The sequence below is a fragment of the Aythya marila genome (assembly GCF_965140915.1).
Source record: "Aythya marila genome assembly, chromosome: 3".
Lineage (NCBI taxonomy): Eukaryota > Metazoa > Chordata > Aves > Anseriformes > Anatidae > Aythya > Aythya marila.
In genome coordinates this window covers 34067365-34080393 of record NC_139044.1, presented here as the reverse complement: position 1 = coordinate 34080393, position 13029 = coordinate 34067365, and the positions used below count along the sequence as shown (strand labels likewise).

General features: G+C 36.4%; 1 protein-coding gene across 1 annotated transcript in view; it reads right to left on the bottom strand.

Annotated features, from left to right (window-relative positions):
• The window catches only part of ZFAND3 (zinc finger AN1-type containing 3), a 134859-nt gene that overhangs the window by 31389 nt on the left and 90441 nt on the right, over positions 1 to 13029 (bottom strand). Inside the window, exon 5 of the mRNA XM_082757946.1 lies at positions 3012 to 3077. Coding sequence (XP_082614072.1) covers positions 3012 to 3077 — 66 coding nt within the window. The remainder of the gene's footprint in view (positions 1 to 3011; positions 3078 to 13029) is intronic.

Genomic DNA, 13029 nt, shown 5'->3' with positions numbered 1-13029 from the left:
GTATTTAAAAACTCACCAACTTTATGGATATAATCTATGGATTGACTGTATCATTACTGCATTTTAAGTCTGCTTCTATTACTCTCTCTACCACACAATTAAAAATTAACTGAGCGCACTCAAACAGTTCCAGTGACTTTTTCCAGGTTTCTTTAAGCTGCATGAAAATGTTTTAAAATCCGGCTCTTTTGAATTGCATATTCAATCATCTTTAGGTTCCACAGCAGAAAAAGAAGAGTAATATGCTACTTAGTACTGCACTTTCACAACACAGGCACCCAATATAAATGGGATCTGGATGCCCTACTGACTAGAGCAAGCCTCAGAGTATCTGCCATCAATCAGAACATTACTAAACTATTAAGAAACAAATCAAAATACATAAAAAGCTATATGCCATGCCACAGTCCCATCTTTTTCCCTACAAAACCTTCAGACCACTGGTTCTCTGAAACCTTCAAGACATAATCCAAACTAATGATTGCAAGTCCTTACTCATTCTTTTCATTATAATCCTTGTCCTATGGGCACACTTCGGAATATAAATACTTTTTACCACAGCAGTGACTCTGGCAAAGAGGAGGGAAAAAACACCCACCACTATTTGGTGTCACAATACAATTTTTTATCTGAACAGCTCCTCCAGCACACAAGCTGACAAGTGCATGAGGTAAAAACTGTTTTTCGTAAAAGAACTTTTCCTGAGTCTTGACAGATTTATTGTTTTGATCTTTCTTCAATGGTTATATTAATGCTAATAAAATATGAAAGGTTTATGCCTTCCTTAATATCCTCCTGATGGGAACCTGCATGCAACATATGTAGGTCAAATTTCTAATTTTCTGTCTCAAATGCTGATATATGGCAGACTTCAGGGAAAAACTATGCTTGAAGGGAAAAAATTACACAGATGAATTCCACCAAAACATTCTTTCTTCAAAGCACTCTAGAGCAGAAGAAATGTTGAATTCTTACTGAAGAGAGGTTTCTATGTAATATGTGGTGTTGAAAAACATTGCTCATATTCACCTAAATAATATCCTAGGAAAGGAGACTACACTGAAGTGAATGTAGTGTGAAATACTGACGTACATAGTCTGCTTCCTAAGCCTGAAGATATCATAACATTTCTGGCAAGTATGTTATAGCCAATGTTTTCCTGTCAATTCCCATATTTATCTCGATTCTCAAATGCAGACTTTGCAAAGATATTTATTTCTTTTCCAAATGGCACTGAAAACTTTGCTGAAAACACAAGCTCTGAAGAAAAGTGGCACTCCTGTTAACAGGTTTATTAGTGTAGGGGACTACAAACAAAATATGCAAATTACCGAGCATATAGTGAAAAAAAATGGGGAAAAATGATACAATATGAAGCCACTAGAATTAGTAGACTGAAGATTAAACTTGTGGCATCAAATTAAAGATCTCCTTATTTTCTTGTTAAACACATCAGATGATTAACATACAGGCATGTAGGATAGCAAATATTAGCATAAACTAAAAATAAGAGAACTACTGAGCGAAGTTAGCCAACCATTTAATGGCTACTTTTCAACATGTCTAGTAGTTTCAATGGCTTTACTCTCAGGAGCTTTTACCGCCCTGTATGGCACCGCAAACAGTGGATTTTTTCTTTTTGCTAATCACATTTTTTATTTTTAATATTCACATAGTGCTCTTAGTTTTCAATATGTATAACATCAACGAAAGCTTTTAAAATACCCTGCAATGAAAATCAGAGTTAAATGCTACAACCACTAACACAAAGAATACACAATTTAGTAACACCATTGTGATGCAGATTCATTTGCAAGGGAAACAGTGGCAAACACCCCTCGTTGTTTAGGTATGCTTCCATATCTACATGAAAAAGAATCCACAGTCTTCATATTCTGGAGAAGCTGAATCCAGCACCTTCCAGGGCCAAACGTATAAAGTTCTTTGATAAACAGTCTTTACAACATTGTCACACATTATCCTGCATCATTTGAGAGCTCTGCACCTTCAGCAAGCACGTTACTGTAGCTTCTCTTAAACTTCCTTCACTGAAGACCAAGCAAGCTAATACCACGCACACATAGAATAACCACAGTTCAGTCAAATGTATAGTAGCTTGAAACAATTTTTGATAGAATGACCTTAGAGGAAATTTACCTTAAAACTCCTGAAAGAGCAAGAGTCCTTAATCAAATGGGCAGACATTTCCTTTCTGCATTCAATCCAGCTAAATTAGTATTTTAATGCAAATATAGGCAAAACCTATTTTGGAAACACAGACTGCTAGAACATTAACACTACCTAGATGCCTGTCAGTGCCTCTCCACAGGAGATTATGGCTTTCCAAAACAGTGTTGGTGGAAAGGATCGTAGGAGTTCTCCTTAACCCACTGAAAAACCAAAGCCTGAAAAACATCTGAGCCAACACAGATAGTTTGGTTGCCTGCCTGAAAGTGCTGGTATGATTCTTTATGACAGATCTGCTGCAGAAGCAGCACCTTCAGCCTTGCAATGATCTAACATATCACTAGCTCTGAGAGAGATCATCTAATCTATAGCCTCCATGTAGAAATAAACATCACCAAAAAGACCCAAAGCAGGTAAAATTTAGTCTTGCTTAAAGTAAACATCACCTGTCTCTACTGCATCTTCAATTAGAAAACTCGAAGAAGTTTCCTCCTTTGATACTTCACATTTAATGCAGGGATTTCCAGAATATTACAAAAATCATTACACTTAAATCAAACTAATTACTTATGTGTTTCTTAGGTCTACAAAGGTTAACTGGAAACATAGTGCACTTAGGGAATTACTTTTGACCAGACTCTCTCATGGACCATCTGCCATACACATCCTTTTATGTTCATACACATTTTTCTGACAGCAAATCGAAAACGTTTATTTTTATTTGACATTCTCCAGGTACAGTTGCTACCCTTGATCATTAAACTATATATGTACAGCCACATGTTACGCGAAACCCAACTTGTCAACCCCCACAAAACACGTACCTGAGTCGCAAGATCTTTTGGTTGGTGTGGTTAATGAGGCATGAGCTGTACCTGTGCATGGCCCACCTGGAAACAGAGAGGATTGTAAGTCTCTTAAATACCACCTATATTTAACACTTAAAACCACATCACAATTATACTTAGGAATGTAGAAAAAACTTAGGACTTGTCTTTGGAATGCACATATAGAAGTATTCTACTATTCTCAGTATCTCCTTCCCACCCAAGTCTGAATACATCTTCAGCTGAAAAAAAAAACAGATGAGAAGTGGGGGAGAAGAGACAATTTATGTTATTACTTCACAAATATTTTAAGAGACAGTTTTAGGAAAATATACATCGTAATTGCAATTTTTCCATCATTGACAAAAGGTGCTGGTTATGTTGGAACAAAGCTAAAAACTTATCTAACCAACCCACAACTAACACACTGGAGGAACTGATCACTTCCCTTATGTCAACAGAAATCCTGTCACTGTCTCCAGTCAGATAATGACTTTGCCTCTTATCTTGTTCTCATTACGTTTTCAAAGTGTGGCACAAGCATATGCTAATGACCTCTTTCCATGCTGAAGTTTTTTGTTGAACTCTGGACTCTTGCCCACTCATCTGGTATCTACTTGGTAGTAAATTGCTTTCTGGCTTTCTTCTCAACATGCATCATCATTGAAGAGTTCTCCAGAGATCTTGTTAAAATAGCAACCAATTCAGTGTATTCAGCAACTTGCAGCAGTAATAAATAAATAAAAATAAAACCTACACAGTGAAGCCAAGACAACCTGAGAGTAGCATTGCCAGTGGTAATGATACATCATAGCTTTGATAATTGGATATTATAAATTGGATGATGCTAGAGAGCCTGAAATTAAGTTAGATCTAGTAGAGGTTTGGCTAGCAAAATACCAATAATCAAGTTTGCACTGGACTGCTGGTAATATAGTAGTACCATGCTGACAATACAAGAGCTGAGTATTGTGACAGGGTAAGCTTTAACATAAGTCTTTACCCACTGAGAAACACTTTTTCCTCTTTTTTCCCCCCCTCCAGTTTATGAGCATCCAGAAAGCAGGCTGGTCTTTGGCAATCTTTTTGTCTTTTAAAATATTTTTTAAATTTGACCTGGTAGTAAACCATTTCTTTTTGACTCTCTCAGAGATGTCCTGTCCCTCCCTCCCCCTCTCCCCTTCATTTTTTTCTTTTATTTCTATTTCTCTCAGTATCTGCTTTTAGGTAACTTTCTCTGCACTATAATACTTGTAGCATCGTAACACTATAAAAAAAGAAAAGAAACTTAACCAATAGGGAGGGAAAGAGGTGAGGAAATTAATTTGATGCATTTGATTTAAATTAAATGCATTTGGGAGCAAAGATCTCACTAGTTTTACAATTGCAGTTTTTCAGAGAAAGACTGATAAGCTTCCTGAGTTTTTTTTGTTCTTCCAAAACAAAAAAAAAAAGAATCCCACTGGCAACATACAGCATCTTGTAATCACACAAGAGATAATCTTTAAAGTGATGGTTACAAAGGCAACCTGGTGAGGGTTCAGCCTGCAGGCAGACACTAGGCCATGGATTAGGGCCTGGCCTGGGGTTCTGCTAACCAAACAGGACAGAGAACTACCGAAGGCGACAAAAGAAATATGCTGCATGTGACAGACACCTACATAAGCAGCTGAGAGAAGTTACAGCCAGTGTTGTAAGGGGTGGCTGGATTTTTCAGGTTTCGAAAGATGGTTTTGTGAGAAATGATATAATAAACCAAACCTATTGTCTTAGCATACAAGAAGAGCCAAACTGCTGTTGCTGTCCAGAGGACTGGGAGGCATGGGCTGGATGCCTTCCCCGGCCAACAGGAAAACATCCAGGACAGATGGAGCAAGCACCCTGGTATCACCATGCTGGTGCCCATTCCAGGCCTGACAGCATTGCCAAGCTTTGTAACCATTAGAAGCGGTCAAATAAGCTCAAACCAGTGTTTGTAACATATCTTCTTCCAGAATTCTTCTAGAATGTAAAAAAATGGAAGTATCAGATCGATCTATGCTAGCAATACTACCGCAAAAGGCTCAAAAAAAGGCCTACTCTAGGATTAGGTGCATCTGGGAAGCAAAGATGCGTTTCTGTTTCCCGTATCAATAGTGAGTGCAACAATGCCAAATTTTCTATTGGAAAAAATTATTTACCATATTATCTATTGGAACCTTTTGGATATTCATGCTGAAAAATGCACTGCCCATTCGTTAAGTCAGTCTCAACTTCTAAAGATCAAGTATACAGTGGTTGCATACACACAAAATATACAACAGGATATGGGATTTCAATGAACTGAGCTTTGACCACAGCTACCTCTTAAGATGCAACAGCTCTTCTTTAATTACTTAGTTACATTCCTCCAGTTTCACTGAATAGGCATTGGCAGGCACCATCACCATCGACTCTCCATTAAGACTGATCTTTGCAATTACTGTACAATAATTATTTCCATTAGTTTATATTTTCAGCATCTGACTAAATATAAGATTTTTGTACTTTTCAGTCCCTAAAGTACAATGAGTTTGTATCTATTCTGCACTTCTCTGCATTAGAGTTTTTGTTTTATTTAATCTTCTCTCATTAGGTATTACCTTCATAGAGCTTTGATTTGTATAGCACAACATTAAGGTTTCAACAAAGAATATTTGGGGATTTGCATGCACATACATGCCTAATGACAGTAGGCACGCACACTGCCTAATAACCAGTGAAGGCTTCCTGTCCTCCCTTCTGCTATTGTTTTTGTTCCATCATTAAAAATGTCATGCATAATTCAATACTACGTAGCATGGGCCTGACTGTGTAATTCTTCATGGAAGTCATTATATTGAATTTTTTGGTATACATAACATCCAATACAGACATATTATTGGAAACAGCAGCACATTTTCCATAGTTTTGATAAAAATTCTGCATGAGAGCAAAGCAAAGTCAGATACAGTAGAGCACCAGTTCTTCTTTGCTATACATAAAGGTAGGCTTATTACTTAGCATGATTCAGGAAATATCTATACCATTGTTCCTGAAAATAATTGTTTCCAGGGAATTTGACTGTGATACACAAAACACTTCAGTGCACAGCAAAAGGCCACACGTCCAGCTTCTAACATAACCCACAGGGCTGTACAGGCTACTATATTTTCTCAGTACAAGCAAGAGATTAAAATAGAAGAATAAAGATATCTTGCTATTCTATATCCAACTAACAGATTAAACAATAGCTTCTGTTCCGTTTTTTTTTTTCCCAGTGTGTGCCTTCTGACATTTGCAACTCCCTTTCCAAACAAAAGCAGCTGCTGCCCAGCCATAATCTAATTCCAAGAACCAAACATTAAAAATGCAAAAATACTAAAGAAATAATTGTAAGCATCACCAAGTCTGCAAGTTGAAAAGCAGAGTTAGGAACAGACAATACAAGATCCTTTACTTTGAACACTGTAATACATATAAAAGGTCTTGTTAATGTAGCTGCTATGTGTTTGATTTCTGATACCACTAGATTCTTATGACAAACTTTATACATCAATTGGGAAAAAAAGGTTATCAAATTACTAAGAACTGTGCAGCTCAATAAATAAGTAAACATTTCAAAGCCATTTTCTCCGGAACATCTCTTAAGTAGTAAAATTTTATTCTTTATTACTTGTATTTCTATATATGTGTTAATACTATTAACTAGTATAATTTTTTATTTATGTTTAAATTGACTTTCTGAATGTTTTTCTGTATTGACCATCTCTCCTCCTGAAAGACTAATGATTGCCAAGTAGCACCGATCTTGCAGGACACGGCCTGAGTCATGGTAACTTGTTATTTCCCCATTTCTGGAGTTTCTGTAAAGCAGAGTGACTTCATTGAGTCAGACTTTCCTATGCAGGAAAGAGCAAAGTCCTAGGGTAACCTCTCTTTGAACCCAGAATATTTGAGCCAGGTGTCTTAGAATAGCACTGCAAAGTACAGCACTCGGAACAGCACCTATTAACCGGAGGAAGAGATGCAGAATGGAGTGAAGCCGTGCTTATACAAGAGTACAAAGCCTAAGAGTACAATAACACATTGAAACAATTATAGATAACACAAAATCTGTAAGCCAGATAATGAATGAAAGTGGAAAATAAGTTACAGAGCCTGAAGCTTAGTAAGATTTGTTCGCAGTGGCAAAAACACACTTGATTGCTGCTTTGAGCCTTCAGTACTGTGATGGTTCTTCCTCCTCAGAAATAGTAGACCAGCTCTGTGTATGTAACAGGCAGGAAAAGGGTAATCATATAAGGGCTGAATATCCTTGGACAGCAGCGTTGTAGCCATGACAGAGAGGAATGTTATGGCTATACACAACATGGGAAAGAACACAACTTTGGAAACCCGTCCAAACCAGTAAATTAGCTGTGCATTTGCATTTGCTGAATTGGTAGAGACATAATCTAATTAATCTACACAATTGAGTTTGAAAACAGACATTGATTGCAAACACAAATACATAAACGGGAATGTAAATCTTGAAATTCAGTCTGCACAGACAGAATAGCCTTTAAGGAAATAAAAGCAAGAGAATTTTACAACATTTAACTACTTATCTGCTGTAGAACATGTAAACTGCATGGTAATTTATGTCACATCATTACTAAAACAGGTAAGAGGATTATATATCTAATCACATACAAATATAAGCTTCTAAAAATCTAGTTGTACAAATCTGCCATTATTTACTTTTATGGATTTTTATATACAAATGGCTTTTTGAGAAAGAAACAAAACCAGTAGTAGCAAAGCAGTCCAGTTACATTTAACAACTGTAATGAAGTAAACTGGCAGGATTCAGATTCCACTTTATTCCCTAACATTGTCTGACTCTGTTACCTGCTTTTCCTCAGTTTCCCCGTTTGTAAAGTAGACATGATACTTTCCCACTTTATAGCTGTAATTTGAAGTGCAAAAACGGGCTTTTGAAACTGGCAGTTAAGTTACATTATTAGAAATAATTTTTATATAACCTTGATAGCTGTGCTGCTCTAGCCCACATTTTTATTATATGACTGTGTTTCTGTTTCACATTCCATGAGGTCCTTTCACTTTAATAAATGGGACCCTAGGATACACTGTCTGCTCTGCAGTGTGAAGTGACTATAAATCAGACTGAACAATTAACAGTGGTACTACTCTGCTGGTCTTCATTATGTTTCAAAATTATCATGCCACAGACGTGGAAAGAAGTGTTCATTTCATAAATCTACATGCCAGACCTCTCCAGTTTATATGCTTAAGCCATAAGAGCAACCAGAAATGTTCTTTAGATGAAACTGGGACTGTAAAGATTAGATTAAAACTTAGACAAAGATCCTCAATCATGAATTAATGAAAACGGCAACACTTCTACCAGACATTTTTTTTTCTTTCAGATTTCTAGCTGCCTGTATGTTCTGCATGGGTACCTAATACTAGCTGCATTTCTCAAAGCAAAACTCCAATAGCATCAAGCTCAGAACAGTTCTATATTTCAAAGCATTCTTGTAGAAAGTTGGTTTGAATAAATACTTTTAAAAAAGTGTACTTTGCGATAAATACTCAAAAAAAAATCCAGGTTTGATGATAAATCAAATGAAAAATTGAAGTTCTGTTAATTTAACATTAAACAGCACCAAAAGGATCTTCATACACAGTATGTTTAAAAACTCTTAAGATGAAGAACATCTACCATTATGTGACTTTAGAATAAATTAAAAAAAAAAAACAAAAAAAACAACAACTGAGAAAACAGCTAGTTCTTGTGGTATACAGATGCCAAATGACTGTGATATCAAACTACAGCCAGACACATATTCTATACTAGAGGTGTGAGTTTTCTTTTGCTCTGATACAAGACACAAAATTGAGTACAAGAACAAGGAACACGTAACGATCTTCTGAGTTTATAAGGAAAATCAGAATTACTCATCATCACCATCATCTAGCAGTAGCTTTGTTCGTTATGTGAGGTTACAAGTTTAATTGCAGTATTAAATAATGTGGGTCAGGCATGTTAGTTTTGTAGCCCAGCATAATGTCAGCAGGTACTGCATTCTTTTGTATCAGAAAAAAATCCCTACAAATTGGTATCTGAATAAATCAGGTTAGCAGCAAAACAAATTAATTTCAACAACCATCTATAACAACCAAGAGAAAAAGAGAGACTGCTAGCTTGGTTTGTTTATACATTCAATGCATTATAAAAGCGGGCACACACATAACTTTCAAATATGAGCCTGAAGAATTTCCCTGCAGCCAGAATTAGACAAAAGGCAAAAAAAACCCGCAGAAATGACTTGTATCGCAATGAACAAGTGAATTCTCAAAGCCAGGCTATTTTAAATGCATACAATGCATGGAATCTATGAGCAACTGTCATTTCAAAAAATCACTGTTCTCATTTAAAAGGCACAAAAGACAATTAAGTATATCACAATAAGAACTCAAACTATTTCATATAATACTTCGTATTTTGAGAGCGTGCATGTGAAAGTTGACATCGTTGACTCCCCTGACAAGCCCAAACAAAAATACAAAAGCTGTAAAGTAGTTTTAAGTTGGTAGAAACCTTTTGCATGGTGTCAGAGAACAGGCTATTCAACAGAGGGGAAAAAAAGGATTTGCTTGTTTATCCGATTTTCATGAGGTTATGTTGAAAAAACTGACAGAGGATTTTTTTATATTATTATTATTACTCATAAGACAGAAAAATATCATTACTTTTCTAGTACTGTAGCCTGTATTGCTTTTTACACAGTCATGCTTCAACAAGCCATGAAATTCAGAGGATAAACATCCAATAGGTACAGTAGAAAAAACAATCTCTCACCTTTCAGCCAAAGATCTTTTACGGAAGCCTGGTGCATCTACATCTCAAATGTAGTACCCTTTATGTACACAAAGTAAATCTGGCAAAATAACTTCATAATTGAGTGTAACTCAGTGTTTGCAGCACACAGAAATGCTTAATAAAATCAACAATGTTTCAAAGCATTCTTTCAATTCGACTTGCAAATTGTGCATTTAAACATTTGAGATAAATTAATGGTGTTGTAAATGCTTTGCTTGACATGCAACAGTTTAAATCTTGGAGGCTATATAATAACTAAAGAAAATTTACAGACATTCAGTCCTGAAAATCACATTTAGGCTTCTAAAATTCAGCACACAGAGGTAAGGTGTGAACAGTAATTACCACCTTCTTTCTGGGCTGAAATCTCCAATGTATTTTTTTACAGCAATACCTCACATCTTTGTGTATCTTCTTATGAAGTCTTCAATGTAGAAACGTAGAGCACTTAACTGTTCTAGAAACATCAGTTATTCTTTTTGTCCTTTTTCAATTGTGGTTCTTGCTAATTCAAGGAGGCCAGGAAGAGTTAAGCAGATAATTAAAATAAAATCATGTCAGCTGAAGCAAAGAACTACTGAAATTTAAAATCTGATCCAGCTGCCAGAGCTGGAGTTGTTCAAACTGATATTTCTCCTGTCACATAACAACACAGTTAGTTTTAAACCTGCACAGCACCAACTTTGGGTCTACTCACACAGTGACAGAAATATAATGTGACATCCCCAAAGAAAGCAATGAAGGCCCGAAACCAAGCAAAAATTATTCCATATTCAGTGTGACCTTTTCTTTACCAAAATACATAGAACCTTCCTTAACAAGCTGATTTATTTTTTTTTTCTTTTAAAGAGTGCTAGTCGATGGAGGTGGGGGGCAGAGAAAGAAACACAAGGTCATTGACAAATTCCCCTTTTCCTCCCTATTGAAAACAAACAAGTCTCCCTTCCAGTAAAAATAAAAATAAAAAAATAATAAAAAAAAAAAAGGAAATCACTGCCAGTGCAAACAGCTGATATGGTGACTAACACTGAAGTAACTTCTGCCTGGACATCCTACATGAAGAAAGGAGGCCAAAGAGAAAAATAAGAATAGATAAAAATTAGACAGAACTTGAGCACAGAGAAATGTATCTGCATATAAAGAAGCACAGTTAAATCAGTCTAATTTTTGTTCCTATCTGTTAGGAAACAGATCATTAAAATCCATTCAGATCTAGACTTACTAAAGCAATACCAATATGTTCCTTATCTGCAAAAGCTTATTTCAGAAAACTTATTGCAACTGACAATACGATAGGCAAGATGATTTGAGATGGAAAAAGGCAGCTAGAGTAGTGTATAGGGAAAATAAAACAAACAGAATGATCTTAGTATGGTTTCCTTCCCTAAACTGTAACAGTATTTTTTTTGAAATCAATGACAAAACCAAAACTTGAGAGGAGAGGGGGAAAAATGTCCTGAAGCTTGTGCCACTGTCACCAGGTGTGAACTTTTAACACATTTTTGTTGACTGCAATTGTAATACTGAGAACTACCTTCCATCTACAAGAGAAAGATTAACCAGGAAAGCAGCCATTTGGGTAGGTGATTGTTCAGAAGCGATGGTGGCAGGAGGAGGAAGGTCACTACCAGGAATTTAGTGCAACCCTCACGGAACATCAAAACACAAAATGGCAGAGATCATACTTGCATATTGTCAGAGTGAACTCCTGTAAAATCCAGTCCAAGGAGCTTTTCTCCTTCATCACCCATTGAGTGTTTAAAAAGGAAATGGCTACATGAAACAAAACAAATAATCAAAAAAAACCACCTTCACTTTGTCTTATCTGTTCAATCTGTTTACCCTATGGACTCAACTGCTATAGAAATGCCTTGATGTGAGACTCTTAAAAGCTTGAAAGGGAAGAAAGAGAAATTGAGTGCACCACAGAAGCCTTCCTGAGCACTCCAATCTTTCCATTCTTTGATAGGGATTACCTTAATGATCCCGTACATTGATTTCTGGTGAATTAGTGCAATTCTATGCAGAACAGCACGTAGCTGTACATAACCACACAGCACTGCAAAGTATCAATCTCTGAAGAACACAGCTGTAATGAGAGCAGTGCATGCTTTATAGAACTTGTTGCAAAATAAATAAATATTGCACAGAAAAAATACACCCTTAAATTAAAATCAAAAAGACATTTAAAGTTTGGGCATTCTTCATTACAGGAAAGAATCTTCCACCCTGAGGCCATTATCCATCAGAAGAGCTCCATCAGTGTATAATTATTTCTGATAAATGATATTAAGCTTCATTAAAGAGGTAGTGACGATGTGAGAGAAGACAGAGAGAGCTCAAGCTGTACATAAATCTCTCCACTGTATTTCACTTAAAATCACCCCAGCAGGAAGTCATAAAGAATTTTTTTATAGGTAATATTTTCAAATGCTCTGCAGGCTGTGCTGCCTAATATCCATCACCTTGAGTGTATGTTCACAAGCACAGCGCAATCCAGGATGAAGGACATTATTTTATTTCCCTCCCTCTTTCCCATCCCTGTAATCACCTTCCCACTTACCCCCAAGTCCTTCTCAGCCACAACAAAAACACTTGAACATAATCTAATTCATCACTGAACACATTTTCATAAAACCTGACCCAGTAAGCACTGGAGAAGCAACCTCTGCTGCCAAATAGTAGATCTTGGCTCATAAGCCAGCAAAGGTGCTGAGCCCCACTGCCCTGTGAAAATTCAAATGTGTTGCTGAAGCACAACATTCTACTGAAAGGACAAAATAAGGCTTTGTTTTTACAGCATACTGCAAGTTTCCCCTGAAGAAGCGCTGGACAGAAGGAAGAGATGGGTGGTCAGCAGCAACTGTACATGTGAAGGAGAGACAAGAGTTACATGGCAAATTACTCTTATTACAAATAACTTATATCAGAAAGGTCAGCTTAAACAACACAAAGTGCCTATTACTTTGGGCTCTATTTCTGAAAATATTCCCATATACAGGTAGAAAACCATAATTTAAAATTAAACATTTTATTTTAAGTCTAATAGACAACTACAATCCCAAAATGACACTTCCTGCTTTGTCCACAGCCATGCTGCACAAGTAAAAACAACATAAATGTGAAGCC